This window comes from Notechis scutatus, chromosome 1, assembly GCF_049901735.1.
Source record: "Notechis scutatus isolate UNSWTSFEM ecotype Mainland chromosome 1, rNotScu1.2, whole genome shotgun sequence".
Classification (NCBI taxonomy): domain Eukaryota; kingdom Metazoa; phylum Chordata; class Lepidosauria; order Squamata; family Elapidae; genus Notechis; species Notechis scutatus.
In genome coordinates this window covers 305,298,371-305,317,475 of record NC_142009.1, presented here as the reverse complement: position 1 = coordinate 305,317,475, position 19,105 = coordinate 305,298,371, and the positions used below count along the sequence as shown (strand labels likewise).

Sequence of the window (19,105 nt, the reverse complement as noted above, 5' to 3'; positions counted from 1 at the left end):
AGGAAGTCATGAGAATTCATGCTGCTGCTGCTGCTGATCAAACAAATCAATTTTGTTTATTTTGAACTGTAATCATTTTCTTCCAATCACATTTCAACTGATAATTGTAAATTTCCTAAAACCATATAATGCAACACCTAACTGGCCACTGGATCATTTGACAAAGAGAAAACTGTAAATTAAATGCTGCTTGTGTAGAAATGTGGAATTTCAATATGCTACTTCACCTTTGGCAATCTGGTTTCATAGACTTATTGTTTGTTTATTTGGATATATTTTTTACTGAATTATCTTTATTTTCAATATTTTTTTTCATTAAGAACTCACCTAGATAGTCCACTGCTCAAGTTTCAGTATCTCTCTCAAGTACCCCTTTCAGAAAGACTGTATTCTTTTCTTCTTGACCTCTTTCTGTCTGTGTCAACCCTTCAAGGTAGGTAAGATTAGGAAACCAGAATTTTGAACGCTAATTGTATTATAAGGTTACAGTAACTAAGACTTGCAAGGCTGAATAGATTTTCATTTTCCTTCCTTTATCTTTGTGAGAACTAGGAAGGCTCCTGTCTGAGGTGATTTCTCAACTTACAGATTCTGCCCTAATTCAGATTTATTTTATCTGATCAACTTTATTCCTTCTCATTACAGCATGTCTTTTTGGTTTTGCAAGTTCATCCTATACCTAGATATTGAGCCACTTTGAGAGTTTTTTGTGATCCCAACCACTTGGTACTCTAAGGAGCAAATTGTGAACTTCCTTTCTCATTTTGTCTCATTAGGTATCAGTGAAAACCTCCCTGTTCCTTAAGTAATTTAAAATACAAACTTAGAATTTGAACAAATCGAGTTTTCAAGGATCTATGATTAATGTGAATGTTATCAGATAATTTAGGTGAGCTATTAAAAGTTTTTAGATGATCAGAAGTGGTCCAACAACCAATAGTTGGTTTGCAGTATACAAATTATATTTGTCTTCTAAAATGCAATGGAATAATTAAAGTACCCAAATGCTTAGAAACAAGGGTAGTCCTATGCCACAAAAGTGCAGTGAGTTGTGGTGGCCTTCAATATGCCTAACTACATGGTTCCTTACTCAAATCTTATTACTACAGCAAACACTGGTAAACAAAGTTGATGTATACAATTTCTCTGCTCGAGGTTCTATTTCCCACCAAGGCCTTTCAATAGGTTACTACAATTTAAGAAGTTCATGCATTACACATCAACCTTCACATATTCTTCTTTGTATATAACTAATTGAAGTTAGGACATGTATTATTTTGATTTAGCTGAATTAAAAGCAGCTGAATTTCTGACATTTGAAAATAAACATTATTCCCTATAGTGGCCATTCAAGTATTCTTATTAGTGCTAATGGATCACATTTTTTTGCAAAAATAAGTCTGTCAGAAAACAGGTTGATTATATGCATCATGTACAAAAAAATTCCCCATAATTTATTGGAACACTTTGCTGATAACTTGGTATTTTGTTACAGTAAGTTATAAGCTTTTTTCATGCATTTCATGGAAAATGCTTATTATAACTTAACAAAAGTTATAAGTGCTATTATTACTTAGTTGGTTATCAGCTTCTCTTCTGTTCTATATCCTTTCAGAGTTCATTCCAATATTTTAAGATTTATATTGGTTTGATTGTTCTATTTGTTGAATCATGTTAATGATGGCTGGGACAGGCCTCTAAAACAGCAACAGTATTTTTAAGTCGAGAGGAAAATTCATGTTCTGAAACAAAAGTTATGTTTGCTTATTGAATAAACTGGCTTCACACATGAAGCAATAAATCATGGTTTACATATCTCAATAGTTGGGTTCATAATTCATATTATGTTATGCCAAAATCAAGATCTGGACTGAATACATATGTGATTGGTGCCTGCCTGGGAGTCTGTCTTGGGAACTTCATACATGCTGCTTTTGAGTTCCATAGAGGAATGATGTAAGATGAAAAGGATAGTAGACATTCTTTTAGGGTGCTGGATTTTTAAAATTCTGTTGTATATTTCCTGAACAGATTCCTATATGATTATGAGGTGCAGGTACAATCCACATGAAGAAATAATACTCAATAGGTTGGCCAAAATGCCAAATCCAGTCTAAGCATCTGGTTGGCTATATGACTAATTATAATAATGATGAGTGGCTTCATGTACTTGAGTATATAACAGGCATAGCAGCTCAATCTATTATTTTAGTAGACTTATGCCAACCAACTGGAGAACCTAAAAGCTGAAGAAAAAAACATCTGAATTTTAATTTATTTCAAAAGCATTCATACGCCTTGAACACAACAGGGAAATCAAAACCAAGGTGAAGTGACCCAACATGCCAAAATAAAATGAAAAGTACTCAATATTTAGTAATATACTAAAGTGAAAATTACATGTTTGTGGAACCAAACCCATACAAATAACATAAATTGTGAAGTCCTCCAGATTTGTAACTCCAATATGGTATTAAGTGAAGTTTTTGTAGATGAAAATGCAAAGTACTTCCAAATATATGCAAATTACAAACTGTAGACTCTACAGATATAGTGCTATGTGTATTTTTTAATTGCTATTTTATATTTAGCTTGAAATAAGCTAAAATTGTTTTCCTTGGACAATAGTTTACTTTACAGTATAACTTTGTAATCTACTTCACCTTCCAGATAAATTACATAAAAAGTTCCCATCATCTCCAGGGAAAACAACTTAGAGAAGGCTGTTTAATAGTGTATGACTGATATGTTAAACATGAATAATTTCAAAAGGAAAAAAATGCACTCTGAATATTAATGTAGAAGGAAATGTAAGTTGAAATACAATGCTGGAGTAGTAATATTCATTTTTCCACCCCCGTTTAATAACGTTCATTAACTACCTGCTTCATAACGTTTTTTATACTCCTACAATGTAGAAGCATTGAGTCTATACCAACTTCAAAACAAAATTCCTGTTGTTTGGTTCTCCCCCCTCCGACTGCTCTATTTTTAAGCAATTGATTGCTTTTCTTAGGGAAAAAGCATATGGCAATTGGATAAAATCCAAGTGCACTTTGCCCTTTTTGGTAAAAGAACATAAACTTGTTTAAAAGGTAAATGTTTACCCAAAAGATAGCAATTAAAAATAAACAATGTTTTAAAGTGACCTTTTACCTTTTTAGAAACTGGAATAGAGAAAAAAGTACTGATTTTGTTTTTCAAAGCGCATGACTGTAAAGTGATAAAATTGTATATTTTTCATAATGTGGGGAAAGAGTCTATTTGTGCTGCTTTTGGAAATAAGTATGAAATTATGATTTCTGTTAAACCTGTGATCTTACAACCCTGCCATATTTTCTATATATGATTGGAAAAAGTAAATTAGAACCTGTGCTCATGTATAGTGTATAAGCAATGTCTTTAGATTTTAGCACACATTTATACCTTTTACTGAAGCACTGCTTTTGTGGCAGGGGGGGTGAAAATTTAAAGACTTTTTAAGTGTGTAAAACCTTCATTTGAAATATTTTAGTAAAAATTAAGGGTTTGTGGTAGTGTATGCATTCCACTGAAGATAATAAAATACATTCTTTGTAAGGGAGCTGTAATGACTGTATTTTTGAGAAGTTGAAAAATATTAAAATACTTAGAAATCAACATAAAATTACAATTTTAGTTAAATCTGTGATTCATTCATTCATTATATGTATATTTTAACATTAAGCTAAAAATTAGATGGAGAAATGTAAGCCATCCTCGAGTTCTGTTTGATCAATATTTCTCCTTTTCAATCATATAATATGTAATGCTAAATAAATTTATTCATCTCTCTACACATAGTGAATACTGTCAGGTAAATATGCATGTAACAGTAGTATAAGGGCAAAAGTAAATGCAAAAGAATTAGAAATTAGATACAGAAATTGTTTGGAGAAAACATGTATTACCAAGTTGGGTACCTCATTTAGATGGGGACATTGGCATGGGGAATAAAAGAAAGTCATTGGCACTGAGTAGTAGTGAGAAAATTTCAGCTTTCAAAAGCGGGTTTATTTAGATACATGTCAACACAGTTTTTTCAAGAATCAGAAACAACAAAGGTGTAAATCATTGTATCCCATTAGAGATTTTTTTACATTTTGAAAATATATGTATAGAAATTTTCAAATTAAATCAACTTTCATTTCAAAATAACAATGGCAGAAAGTGAGGTTGTATGTATGTATTCACACATATACACAGAGAGGCATAAAATAAATTGTTCTTGCAATTTAGAGCAAAGTTTTGCCAGAACGTTATGCAATAAAATCAAAAAGGACTTTTCCCCCTTTCATCTGGAAATCCTGATATTCAAGTAGGCATGTACTTTTCTATTTTTTCTTCTTACCAATACAACTCAGCCAATGTGGCGTTCAAAACATATTATTACTGCAAAGTAATCCAGCATTGCAATCAACAAAACTATTTACATTTTATTGTTTTCTGCTGATCAAACTGTAACCAAACCAATATCATTGCCCTCTATATTTCCAAACAGCAGCCTCATCTGATTATAATATTTTTCACCTTGCTCAAGACAAAAACGATGCTATGTACAACTGCTATCTCATCCAAGTGGCCCGGCCAAGTCCTCCAACAGGTGGCATGCCAGGAGGTGGTATTGGAGGTGGTACAGGTGGCTGTCCACCAGGGGGCACTGTCGGAGGAGGATAACTTGCAGGTGGCATGCCAAGTCCTGGAGGGGGATGAGGTGGAACTGCATGAGAGGGAGGTAACCGAGGAGGTGGGAAATTTGGGTTGTAAGTAGGAGGTGGAGGATATCCTGGAGTAGGAGGAGGAATGCTGGGTGGAGGGAATGATGTGGGTGGGGGAGGAGGGACAGGAGGAGGAGGATTGGGTGGATAAACATGAGGATGATATGGCAAATGAGTTGGCGGTCCATAAGTGGGTGGTAAAGCTCCATAAGTTGGTGCTTCTGTTTTCATAATTGATTGGAGAGACTGATACCCTTCTCCTGACATGTATGAATTAGTAGTGGACATACCGGTTATGTAGCTGGAAGGCGGGGGTGGGGGTGGGGGACGATGAGGCATAGGTGGTGGCTGATGTACAGGAGCTGGATGAGATGGTGGAACAATCTGGACCTTGGTTATATCTACAGAATCTACTGCCGTAGCTTGATCAGTTCCTATGGAAATTGTACTTGTCAATGGAGGTTTATGTTCTGAAAAACAGTAGAAAATATGTACATTACTATATCTATAAAGTCAAAAGATTTTAGAATAATTAAAGTCTTCATATGAAACACAGTTGGTGAAGCATCAGATAACAGAAGATTCTGAAGCCAAAATTTGATCCCTTGCAATTTTGAGAAGGGGAAAAAAACATGACCAAGATAGTATATTACATCAACGAAAGATAGCCCCAAATTAGAAAAGGAATATCAAACTAATAAAAGATATGTTTGACTTTACTCTGAACACTGAGGAATGTAAGAGAAAGTTGTATGCCAGTGAACAGTCCCTATCAGTTGGGCTGAAGGATACATTTGGAATTCTTTGAAGATGTTCCTGAAAAATGGTTGTGATGGGGGGAGGGGGAATAACTAATCATAAAGCATTGATTACCAAAATGCTATCTGTCAGTTTCCCCAGCCCAACTGTTTGCAAGACACTTCCATTTTTTCTTACATTTATCCTCTGGACAAGTGGCCAAACAAAACACTGGACTGTAGCAACAACTTTTTATTTTCTAAAAAATCTATAGCATTCTCTGAAGTAAAAATGATACTGAGTTACCGGTGCCTTGCTTTACAGTATAGCAACTTCCCCTTTCATAAAATTAAAGCTTCTGTGACAATATTTTTAAAATCAGGGAATATGTTGGGTGCAAAAGGAGATGTCAAAAAGGCATCATTGGAGATCTTGGATGCATCTGGATATCCTAATTTACACAAGCATTTCATAGCCAAACTTTAAATATATTGAAATATTTGCAACAGAAAGTCTAGAAAAATAATAAATATTGTCACTTTAATTATTCCTTAACTAATTTGCCTTAAAATTCTGGCAATTTGCTAATGCCAAGTTTAGACTAAAAATGTAGCAGCTGAGTTAATGTTTATCACTAGGACCAAAAACTTTGCAATGGCGCATGCAGAAGATGGGATTTACAGATGAGATTTTTCAACATTTGGCTTTTCTCCAACATCTTACATTGGCTATTTTTAATATTTAAAAGAGGTATTTGTGACATCATGCAAAATCATGCAGCAGTACTTGCTATCAAAAATTTCTCATCCCTGATACAGAATAATTGTAGAATTTATCAAAGAAATACGAACAGGTTTTATCTCAGTTGCACACTCTCATAATTCCAGTAATTGATGAACATATACAGAAAGCAGTAAAATATAGCAAGTAAGCTTATACATAATTTATAATTTGTGCAGAATCTTCAATATTTGTATAGGAAGGATATATTATATTTAAGAAACAGAATTATGATAGGAAGATCTGTACTGCCTGCCTTTTCTTGTTATTATTTTCCAACAAAATATAGTCGAAAAACAAAATTTGCTTTCAAATAGTCCTTTAAGGCCCTATTCAGCTCAGTAAATATTAAGGCCGTATTAATACCAAGGGCCAAAATATTTCCCCACACAAAGGGGAAGAAGATTCTGCTCTAAGCTCAAATGCTGCAATGCTTCTTAACATCCTATATTAATTCTCAGAAATCAACATGAAACCAAGGTGGAGTTCCCAATTTCTAAATTTTATTTCCAAATGGTAAAACAGGCAGATATACAGGATACAGCTGAGTTTAGGCTGACAACTCAGGGTTATTGATAAGCATGTAATTATAGTTTTCAGAAAGTTACACAACAAACAAATCTTTAGCTTTCTATTAAACATAGTGTTTTCTACCTCACAGTAGAACTTACCAGGTGGTGGATGCACAGATGGTACTGGTGGATGAGCAGTTTCAATTTTAGCAATTTTAGGAGGCACCTCTGAAAACAAAACAAGATTACATTTCATTTAAAAGCTTAAAAAATAGCAAAAAAAAACTTGTTTTAAAAAATAACGAAACTAATAATTTAATTATAGAGTTTAATGATAATGGTATTTACTTGAGAGCAGACATGCATAGTAATGTATTGTAAATAACTAGCTTTTTTAATTATACAAAAAAGTATTTTACCTGCAAGTTTGGTTTCGTCTTTTGGTGATACAGCTTGCTAAGAAAAAAAAAATCAATAGTACTATTAAAATCACAATACCATCATTAAAAGCACTGGAAAGAAAAACCACTCCAAGCCACATCTGGGCTGCAAATATTATTAGTCAGGGGAATAGCCTTATCCTTGCATTCAAGAACTGATATTGAAGATTGGGATCTAATTTTTTTTAATAAATAATATAACTAGAAACAAAATTTATCACCATTTTATACTGGTAACAACTGCTAAAAACTTCAGCCTTTCATTGTCTGAGGTTCCAGGCATATTGTATCATTTGTGCTAATTTAGTACTGTACTCACGTCCATTCCAATTCATACTTTCTTAGGCTGCAGAAAAAAGTATTTTTCCTTCAACATTCAGCATCTTTTAGTAGTGCTTTATTAGCAATAAATCTGAGTCATCAAATTTCTGGACTCTTTGTACTAAAATGCAGTACAGAACCCCTTGACAAATATAGATAAGAACAGATCCATCACATTTTGTAACACAAAGCATTATTTCTGTCATTCTTACCACAGGTCGCTTTGTCTGCCTGGGAGGACTTGACTGGGGAGAGGGTTTTTTGGGTTGCTGAATTTGTGGTGGCTGAATCTGTGGTGGCTGTTGCTGCTGCTGCTGCTGCGTCCCTCCCTGTTGGGAGTCTTTGGACTGCTGGGGTTGAGACTGCTCTGAACTCTGAGAAGGCTGTGGCTGCTGGGCTGGAGGCACTTGTGGTGTAGGCTGGAGGGAAGGAGGCTGCTGCAGTTGATGGGGGGTATGGTGAGGCATTTGTTGTTTCCCCTGGGAGTACAGATCCAGAATCTGATGGCAGATATCTAGGGAAGAGGGGGAAAGAGAATTACAGGAAGTTACACATTTTAACCATCAGCCAAATGCATTCTTGAAAAATTGCATTCAAAGTCACACCAGATTTATTTAATAGTTTTTACCAAAAATCCAAAGGTTAGTTTTAGTGCATTTTCTTAGCTTTGCTTGAGACAAAAACTAAAGAAAAAAAATACCTGCAAGTTCATCGGGCAAAACTGATTTCAAACAGGGGGATTCTCTCTCTCCTCCTCCTCCTCTCTCATAAACTACAACATGGACTCTATGTCATTAGGGTCTTTGAGAACTATCTCTACACCCTTGCCACGATTTTTACAATCAACACTTGAAAATTGTTCAAAGTGGTTTATCTTAAGATTCTCTGGAAAGGCAAAGGGCCTTTTATCCAAAGCAAAATTAGTTTCAAGTACCTGCTTTCAAAACACATTTTGAAGATGATAAACTGAACATTCAGATTAAAAAATATAGAAATAATTGCCTCTTTTTAAACATGCAGTTTTATTTAAGGACCTATTTATATTTAATTATAAATTACTATTATTATCTTGACTTCAATACATAAAAGGGGCAGGAAAGGACCCCTAGTTCTGGGGTTGGCTTCATTTCCAACACTGATACAAATAATTTTATGACTAATATAATTTTACATAAATATTTGATGGAAGTAAATTAAACTAACCTTTCTTCATGCAGTTTCAAAACAAGAATATGAAGAACGCTTTATATTCTAGTCAGGATAAACTACAATTTATATAGGGTAGATAAGGTGCAAACAATACAACCAATCAGAAAAACAAAATGTATTAGGTTGGAAATATTTCAGGTACCTTCCAGGACATCAACAGGTACATCTTGTACAAATTGTTCCCACCATCTTCTGTACATGGGCTTTGAGGTCCACTCTTGAATTTCAAATTTGCACAAGCGACCAGCTAGATACATAACTGCAACTGCTATAATTTCAGGTTCCCATTGCAGAGAAAGTGTAGTACACAAACTTCAAAAAAAAAAAAAATAGGAAAGAAAATCACAGAATACCAGATCAGGCGGGAGAACACAATTCTGACTGACTGTAAGCACACCCTCAATTTTGAGACTACATCCAAAGATGGAAATTCTCTGCATCCAGATGGTCCCCAAACCCATACTCATTCAACTTCTTAGGAATGTGCCTGAGCCTTTTCTTCCTCAACCAAACCTGACAAATTCTACAGACTCCAGATTTGGGAGATGTTAGAATGCAGTATTACAAGCAAACTCTTGTCTACAGCCTGGAACTTGATCCTGACAGGGCTCAAGGTTGATTCAGCCTTCCATCCTTTCAAGGTCAGTAAAATGAGGACCCAGATTATTGGGGGCGTTATGCTTGCATTGTAACCCACCCAGAGAGTGCTGTAAAACACTATGGGCAGTATGTACAGGTATTGCAAGAAACCTTCGTTTTTGAAGCTACATTGGAGAATGCATTTTGATAGTCTTGGAAGCTTCTCAAAATCATGTGTAAACAAGTCCCATTCTCACTTAATTTGTGGAATCTCTATAGTGTTTGCGTGAGAGCATGGTCCTTCCATTTGACTTCCAGAGGCTGCATAAATACATCCCATTCTCATTTACAGCCTCCAAAAATCACGTAAAAGCATGCCCCATTGTCAGAATTTTGGAGGCTCCCAAGGTCATGTGACAACACAACCCCTTTGTGCAACTTTCGGAGGCCACACAAGAGCACATTCTATTCTCACACAGAATACAGGAACAGCACATAACAATGGGATATGCTTTCAAGAATAGTTGTTGATTGATGTGCCACACAAAGTTTGGCATGTCATTTTTGAAAAAAGGTGTTTGAAATGCTCTGTAACAGGCTACCTATGTCTAAGGATATTGTTTATATATTAATAAAGACCTCAGACATAGACATAATGAGTTGAAGCTAGCAGTTGACAGAACTAGATCCAAAGGTGATGGAAGAATCCATTATTTCTGATGCATCTTTTTTCACTTTCTGTTGACCTTTCATCTCTTTGTAGAGAAGGAGCAGATAGCTATTTCCAGAGATTGCGATTTGTGCAAAGGACTCCATTAAATTAACACATTCCAAAGCACATAAACAATTTGTGACTAAGAAGTCACTGGGTTCACTAAAATATTTTTAAGTACTGAGGAAAATAATGTCTGGAATCTGCAACAGAATGAACAAAATGCTTATAACATATGACTGAAGATGGAGGAGTGATGTCTTACCTGTCATTTACAAAAGTCCATGCCATCTGAACCAGCTTTTGAATTTTATTTTTATCACCTATTAGAAAAAGACAAAAAGAATGACTAGGTTAAGCCAATAAATAGCCATACTGACAGAATATTCTCAGTGTTATTCAGAACCTTACTATGCTGTTTGTCAGGATTCAATAAACAGTCCCACTAAAGGAGTGTGGTGCTTCCTTGACAATGCTGACATTGTAAACTGCCCAGAGAGTGATATAAAAGCACTATGGGGTGGTACAGAAGTCTAAATGCTATTTCTATTGAGTGGGCATGCCTTTTCCCAATTTTTAACTTGAAGAGATGAGTGAGAATTGTCTGAGCAATTATATGGCAAACTTTCCCAAGCTCTGAAGTCTGGGGGCTGTTTGATATCTATGTCATCAGACATGATCAAATTCAAACCAATTGCCATCTCTGTCTTTACTGTCCTGAAGGGGGAAAGTAACCATAGACAGATGCTTTCTTAGGATATCATCCCACTTGGAAATTTTGGAGAACATAGAAAAAGTGTCAGGCTTTACTTTCTAATATGTACAGTATATAAGCAACTCGTCCCAATGGAGAATGCTCCCTTCTTCCAAATTAAAAGTAAAAGAAGGGCTTGTTACAGGCTCAGACTTCAGAATAAAGCAAGAAAAATAAGTTTAAGTTTATGTGGTGACCCTACTACAAGAACTATACATACATATCCATCAAGATGACAATCATGGATATAAATATAGACAGAAATGTATTGGAATATAAGTAGCTCGGGTTGGTAGTTGGGCTGTTGGTTTGAGCTCCAAGCTTGGAGCTCAGCCCATAAGTATAAGTAGTTCTTGACTTATGACAATTGGGATGAATTTTCGTTCCAGGTTACTGTGGTTTCTAAGCATGAGGCCATTGTGCCTGCTTTGCTCAACAACTACAATCCTTGCTCTCCCAGTTTCAGTTGTTAAGCAGATGAAACAAAAGAGCTTCCTGTTGAAAGAGGGCGGGCAGCTCACATCCATATGTGGAAGAGAACTCCTGTACTAGAAAAATGAAGATCAGATCCCAAAGATCTGAGTTTAGTTTCCTTGGATCTCCGCTCGGTATGCAGACGAGAACAACTGTACTGGGTCAGAGACAGAAAACTTGGATATTCAGGATCTGAGCTTCATCTCTCCAACTTCTCTGTTTCCCTCCCCTCCCCTCCATGTATTAACTGTTCTACCCTTCAGAAACACCACATTTTCTGGCTAGAAAGCTAGCAAACACAATGTTTCTGAATGGCAAAAAGGCTGGAAATGGATTTTTGGATGCAAGATTCTTTTCTCCAGCCCAATGCCTGAGTTCCCTTCTGTGCAAACAAGGGAGGGAGAAACAGCACTGGGTGGGGGAAATTTTTTTGCATCCCACAGATCAGCACTTGGCAAATAGTCACAAGTTCAACATGACTGCCAGGCATCAGAATTGTGATCATGTGACCATGCGGGGTGGGTGGAGTAGAATTGTATCTTCAAGGACAGGTCACAAGTAATCTTTCCTGACTCTATTGTAACTCTGAATGATCATTAAGTAACCAGTCATAAATTGAAGACTACATGTAACAAGGATTTATTAACATGTATTGAAATAAAATGATTATACCTTTGAGCTGCTTTGCATATTTAAGTAGGAACTGATAAGGGTGCTCGACTTGCAAGTCAAATTTTATTGTTTGCAGCAAGATTCTCTCTAAAACCATAACTTCTTCCTAATATCAAAAGAGAGCAAATGTAAATTCATTGAGTGCACACAATGCTTTGAGCTCAATTTATTTTATTAGTCAGTACAGTCATTATGTATTCAAGATATTTTGAATTTAAAATATTTTGCATACCTGTATTCATTAGTTTAATTATAAAAGCTATCATTATGCAATAATGGATGGGGGGCACTGCCCCAAACAGACCCTGTGCATAATCTGGGGGTACTCCTGGACTCGCAACTCCTACTCAAAGAGCAGGTGGCAGTTGTGGCCAGGAGGGCCTTTGTGCAACTGCGGGTTGTGTGCCAATTACTTCCTTTCCTGGACCAACAATCCCTACTCATGGTCACTCATAGCCTAGTCACCTCCCATCTTAACTATTGCAACACACTCTACATGGGGCTGCCCCTGAAAAACATCTGGAAGCTCCAGTTTCTGCAAAATGCAGCAGCCCACATGGTGTGCAGACTTTGGTATGCACATGTATCATTTCTGCGGGAACTGCATTGGTTGCCAATTTGCTTCTGGGTGCAATTCAAGGTGCTGATTGTCATTGTTAAAGCCTTAATGGCTTGGGACCAGGTTATCTGAGGGACCATCTCCTGCTGGTCACATTGACCCGACCCACTAGAGCAGGGAGGCAAGAAATGTTGTAGATCCCATCGCCTAACGAGATACATCTGGTGGGATCCAGAAGAGCCTTCTCCATGGTGGCTTCTTCTCTCTGAAACATCATCCCGCAGAGATTAGAGTCTGTCCTCCACTCTAACACTCTTTTGGAGGACCCTGAAGATGTAGTTCTGCCAGTGGACCTGGGGAACTCAGAGCAGGATGCAACCGATTAAATGGCTAGTATGAATTTGTGTTCTCACCAGGGGTGGGGTGGTTATTATTTTATTATCTTTCTTTTTATTCTTTTTATTTCTTTTATATGGTGTTTTCATATTCTTGTAAGCTGCTTTGAGTAGCCATCTGCGAGTAGGCAACAATATAAATTTTCTAAATAAATAAATAATGCTAAGGGAAGCAATATTTGCAGTTGCTTATAAAGTTAATCTTACTTATTTTTAATTCTTTAAAAAAATCCCCATAGCACTTAAACAAAAGTACATAAAGGCACTTGAATTTTGTGATTATACAGCAACTTTCATCAAGAATAATTCTTGCCTATCTGTTTCCAGAACTTGGTGGAATGTCAAAAAGGACAAAACGGGGAAGCAGAGGAAGGAGAGGTATGAATTACCACTTCTTTTTATTTATTAAATGTATTTCTATCCTGCCACATTCCCAATAAGACTATCAGCAACTGTTGTCAATAAATTAGTTGTTGTTTTTCTTGTAGTTAAGATTTACTGTTCTTCACTAACATTGCATTATGTCCAAATGTTAAATTCAGCTACTGATTTAACAATCACATCTGGGATGGGATAGGGGGCATATTTGTGGCAGAATAGTGAAACTGCCTAAATGGACAGTCAAATGTTAATTACTAGAAAGAAAACAGTTGCCAGGCAATAACAGAACGAAATGTTCTATAATGAAGATGCAACAATACAGCTTTGAGGATTTTTTTCCCTGTTAGTTTATGTGGATAGCTTTTTTGTTTGTTCTCACTTAAAACATCAGCCACTACAAAACATGAGAGCTAAGCAATATTTTACCACTATTCTGTGATAATAAGTGAGGATTTTGCTTTAAGAAGTTAACAAGAAATCTAATCCCTAACAGAAAATAGGTGAAACAGATTCACAAAAGACACTATCTCCATAAAGTCAATTAAGGAAATACTCTTTTTCACACTTGTTAGCTATGTACCAAAAGATTAGCTGAATTTTTGAGCCTAAGTTATAGACAACCAACGTAAATTTTACTGGACATTAATCACAAAACAATCAAAAATTACATGTGATGTAATTCTCTAGAGACATACAAACTTTTTAAAATAAAACTATGTAGAAACAAGCCAGTAAAGAATTGTATCTATTTTAACTTTCAGGACCTCCAAACATAAATTACTATATTAAACAATACCTCCTACTGAGCTATTGGAAGACTTTGTGGCTAAGATACTTTAACAAGAAATGTGACAAATGTTGATTTTTTCCAGTTTGCTTACTGTATGCATATGGCTGCACTCTGTGTGGCCAGTTTCACTGCTTCCCTTGTGCAGTGGGTTATTTCTTTGCTGAAAAGACAGGCAAATGCAACAGGAGAACAACACAAGCACTGCAATACATATTGCCTTTGAAAATAACATGTTGAAATTACTAGCTAAATTAATCAAGCCAATGAAATATATTTCAATTATTAATAAATTGCCAATTTTTATATAGAAAAAAATCAAGTATTTGGTGATAGAAGCTTACTTCTAGTTTTATTTACAGGTAGTCCTTGACTTATAACCACAATTAGGATTGGAATTTCAGCCACTAAGCAATGTGGTAGTTAAGCAAGTAATCACATGATTGGACTCTTTTTATTTATTAAAAGTACTTCTATACTGTGACATTTATGATAACTTTTACTGCAATAATTAAGCAAATCACATCCAGCTTCCCCTATTGACTTTATTTGTTTGAAGGTGACTGGCAAGCTTGCAAATCGTAATCACTTGACTGCAAGATGCTAAAACCATTGTACATGCAAGCCAATTGCCAAGCATCCAAAACACAATCATGTGATCACAGGGGCAGTATGATGGTCATAACATCAAAGACAGATCATAAGTCTCTTTTTTTCAGCACCATCATAACTTTGAACTATCATTGAATGCATGGTCCTAAGTCAAGGATTACCTGTATTTTATTCTATAAACACTACCAAAATCTACATAAACAGCTAGATGTTACTTGGATTGTACCATGACAAATTTAAGTCAGAGAATCTTTAGCACATCTGAGTTTACCTTTGGATCATCTCCAAACTGCCCAAACTGAACATCATTTAGTAAACTACGAGCTGTTTTGATGATATCTTTACATTTTTTGGGTGTTTCTTCAACTTTTCCTGCTAAGAATAGGCAGCAAGCTCCAGTCACCTATTAAAAATATATTTTAGAAAGCCATTAAAGTACACAAGGCCTATATATTTGATATTGGTGACCATAACTTGGTCTAATTATTTCTGCCAGTAAGACCTAATAAACTAAACAAGAATCAAATAGCTAAGATTCATTTGTTATATTATTTCTATATTATTTTACTCTAATGTTAACCCCAACCCTAACCCCTAACCCTAAAGTTGCATTTGTTTTTGATTTACAAAACGAATCTTCTCTGGGAAAAGCAAGACATACTACTGTTTTGTACTGGAGACCTGATTCAGATGGTATGCATTAACATATTCAAAATAGGGATTATACAAAATTCTTAAATGCTAATCTACCTTCTCCGCAATGCGTTTTAAATCCTACAGGAGCTACAATAAACAATATGCAAATAAATAATTGCATATTCCTCCCCCTTTATTTCTGCCTCCAAGTCCTTTAGATTCCTGCAATGTATTTTATTTCAGGGCTGTATTTTTTTGGTTCAGTTATTTTTATTATTTTTTTGTGAGGCATTAGACAGCAATTACATACTGTAAACCAAAAGCAATGTAAGCACTTACATATCTTGGGAATTGTTTGAAGGAATGGAACATATAAAACCGATGGAAATATATTATTCCAGTTGCCAGTGTATCATAATGTCTGAATACAGGATAGGAATGTAACATATTTAGCTCAATTTCAACTATAAATATTATAAATGAATAAAACTGAATAACAGACCAAAGAGAGCAAGTCAGGTGTTCTGATTAAAGAACCTGGCTAAAAACTGGGAGACTGTGAGATCTAGTTTTGCCTTAGGCATGAAAGCAGCTGAGTGATCTTAGACCTAGGCAGCTATAGGAAGAAGCCAATGGCAAACCACTTCTGAAATCTTGCCAAAGAAAACTGCAGGGATTAGTCCAGGCACTTACACAAAGTCATAAAAATAATAGCATGGAATTGTTATGAAGTAACTAAAATTATTTATTTATTAAATTTATTGGCCGCTTATCTTATCACAAGGAAAATTAATGGATAAAAATAGCACACTGAAATCAAATTACAAGTTCAGGTGTTTGAGAATACATTCCTAAATTAGTTGTATACATCATAAGTAACGACATATAAAATATGACTAACTACTTTGCATAAATACAGTTCAACAGATCAATAACATTACTATTTAATTATTAAAATCAACCTAAGTTTAGCATTTGAGCAAAAATACAGAAATGCTAAGGAAATCATGTTCCAGAAGTTACATTATTTGATTGGCATAAGACACTGGGTTAAATTAGTTAGAGGATTATAGACTGCAAACAATAAGAAATTGTAAATTAAATTAAGATTTTGTTATTGAAAAATATATTTTTACCAACAAATTAAAACTTAAGATTTCTGTGAAAACACTATTATTTGAGCATCAAGTAAAATATATATTATGAAATCTTAATCCTACATACTATACCATAGATAATCTTAAAAGGATACAATCCCAAACGGGTTCCTACATCAAATATAAACCGGGCACCTTCTCTTCTGTATCTTGCCTCAGTAGCTGGATCAAGTCCCTCTAGCTGTGATGGTGTATGTGCCAAGTCCTTCTTATCCCAATACCAACATGGTTTTGTGTGGTCCAGGTTTGCCAAAGATACAGAGGGACTAGAGTTTTCTTTGTTTTCCTTCATTTATCAATACAGAATAATTTTAGTAAGACAGGTTTTCAATGTTTTGTTTTTCATGAGACTTTAGAACCTATGGAAAAAATAAATCTTGATCAATGAGGCTCTAATTCAAAACCCAACACGTTTTCAGGCATTTTTGTATGCTACTTTCTAATTCCTAGAATCCATGAATTTAGTAAGCATTTTTTAATGTTCTAATCTTATTTCTTCCATTTTTATTCATTTATTATTTAAAGTTTATTGCGCCTTTAAAAAAATGTTTTATCCCCCCTTATTTTATTTTATAAATAACATGAGACAGCAAACATATCTTAGTCTCCGGAACCTACCTAATTCTCCAGCTTCCTGTTTTCCCTTCAATAATCCTGTGAACTGAATTAGACTGAGAGAAAGTGACTGGCTCAGAGTCACCCAATTGCCTTTTCATTGCTCTTCAATTTCTCAAGATAGATAGCAACAAATAATAGTGCCATTGTTTTGGAGAACACCTGACCTGCTATGGTTACAGAAATCATTCACAGCCCATTTCCTTAAGTTATATTGACAGTGAGCTACATGATCAACTAAGTTTCCAACAAGGTAGGATTTTCTAACTACTACTCAAGTTATCAAACAGCCAAATGAAATGAGACTCAGTTTGTTCTTTACAGTTTTGCTATGCAGAAGTCAGCAAAGTGAAATTTTCACAGCATACAACAAAATACGAATCAAAATGCCCTACAAGTTCAGTATAGTGGTTAAGTATTGGTCCTGAATCATTCAGGATTAAGTCAATCCTTGGTCATGATACACTGAGTGACAATTCTATCTCAGACAAAACTATTTTACAGCTTTCTATGAGGATTAAAAATCAAGGAAAATCACCATTTAGGAATCTTGAATTCCTGAAGAAAAGGTTTGATGCTAATCTAATAAATATATGTAACTGTAGCAAATCAATGTTAAATCTTATGTTGGAAGTTATAACCATCCCCTCCTAGAAAAATGAAATATTTTAGGATGTACTAAAAAGGCAGAATATTTCCCCTAAAAGAGAAGTAGAAACTCAGAGGCAGAAACTCACCCCTTCACCCACCTTTGTTAATGAGCCATTAAGGCCTGCTCAGAGTATTCTACATAACAAAGATCTACCTCCTTCAAGCAGAGCCATAATAGGAATTGCCCTAAGCCCTTTCATTACATCATCACTCAGCAAGGCTCAACCAAGCCTGAGATTCAGGATAGCCTACAGAGTTGCCCCTGCATGGCCCCATGGGAGTTTGACAACCAATCAGAATACAAGCTCAAATTCAAATCCCAACAGGGTATAAAATCCAGGGACTCTCAGCATCTCTTCCCTTTTCTCCCAGGAGCTCCAAGGCATGTGATCCTGTTCATCAATAAATCTTTCCAAGCAGCCTCTTTGATTCCAGTGCCTTTTTTCCCACTTGGAACTGAACCCAGAAGGATATTTCTTCCAATCCTTACTTTGGAACTAATTTAAAAAGTGGTAAATATGAATCCTAAATTAGGTAACTCTGATCCAGTAACTACATAAAATCCAAGAAATGTAATATAAGGTTCATATACTACGCTCATCAAAATCAAACTAGCCACTTGTATACAATGCTTGAAACAAGCTCCATTCTCATGTTATTTTGACCTGAAAATAGCAGATTGCCTCCACTTTCCAAAGAACAGCACACTAAAATAGCCCTCCCATTAACTGCTTTACAATTCTATAATTTGGGCCCATATTAAAGCCAAACTCTCAAAAATTATCTAGTATCAATTACTAGGCAAACACTTCCCATTTTATTCATTTTATATCCTGGATAAACGCGCACACATTTCACTGTCAAGTCAGGTTTACTTATTTAATAAACTTATCAAGAAAGACCGTATTTACTTATTCTTTTAAAAAAGTTTGTTTACGGCCTATTTAACAATAATAATTCCCGAACTGCTGCCTTCGTATTTGAAAGTTGGGCTGTAACTTTCCAGAAGGGCTCTTGGAAAGTAGAAACATTTCTTTCCGCCCCTTCATTTAAAACGAATTTTTATCCATCCTTCACCGGAGCCGCTGCCATTAATTCATCAAAGACTTCCTACATTTCAACCTCAGCATCTCTGTCACTTTGATAGTTTCAATCATGCAGCTCCTTTCCGTCAGTCACGTAATATTGATGGAACCACTTACGGGGTACGGGTACAACGGAACCCGAAAACAGCAAACCTCAGCCCTTGCGCGACGCCATCTTGCGAAAACCCAATCAAAGTCGTTGCTGACGTTATTGCGTCGGCGCGCGCAAGGTGAAGAGACTTGATGACGCCGCCTCAGAAAAGCGCATTGATACAAGCCGCGAATGAAAGCTCCGCTGTT

At 35.6% G+C, this 19,105-nt stretch overlaps 1 protein-coding gene across 4 annotated transcripts; it reads right to left on the bottom strand.

Moving 5' to 3' along the window:
• Positions 1-3,999: 3,999 nt before the first annotated feature.
• Positions 4,000-19,003, bottom strand: CCNK (cyclin K). Of its 4 annotated transcripts, none has more exons than XM_026679397.2 (12): positions 18,923-19,003; positions 16,550-16,813; positions 15,637-15,718; positions 14,933-15,064; positions 14,144-14,212; positions 11,928-12,033; positions 10,293-10,350; positions 8,879-9,048; positions 7,740-8,041; positions 7,186-7,222; positions 6,926-6,994; positions 4,000-5,206 (listed from the first exon to the last, which is right to left on the bottom strand). In XM_026679397.2, exons 2-12 carry the CDS (start codon positions 16,744-16,746, stop codon positions 4,584-4,586), a joined length of 1,845 nt encoding a protein of 614 aa, XP_026535182.1. In that variant the 5' UTR covers positions 16,747-16,813; positions 18,923-19,003; the 3' UTR covers positions 4,000-4,583. The 4 variants fall into 4 exon arrangements, with proteins under 4 accessions (XP_026535182.1, XP_087808272.1, XP_026535185.1 ...); XM_087952146.1 differs by having other exon boundaries at positions 18,959-19,003; XM_026679400.2 differs by lacking the exon at positions 14,144-14,212.
• Positions 19,004-19,105: the final 102 nt, after the last annotated feature.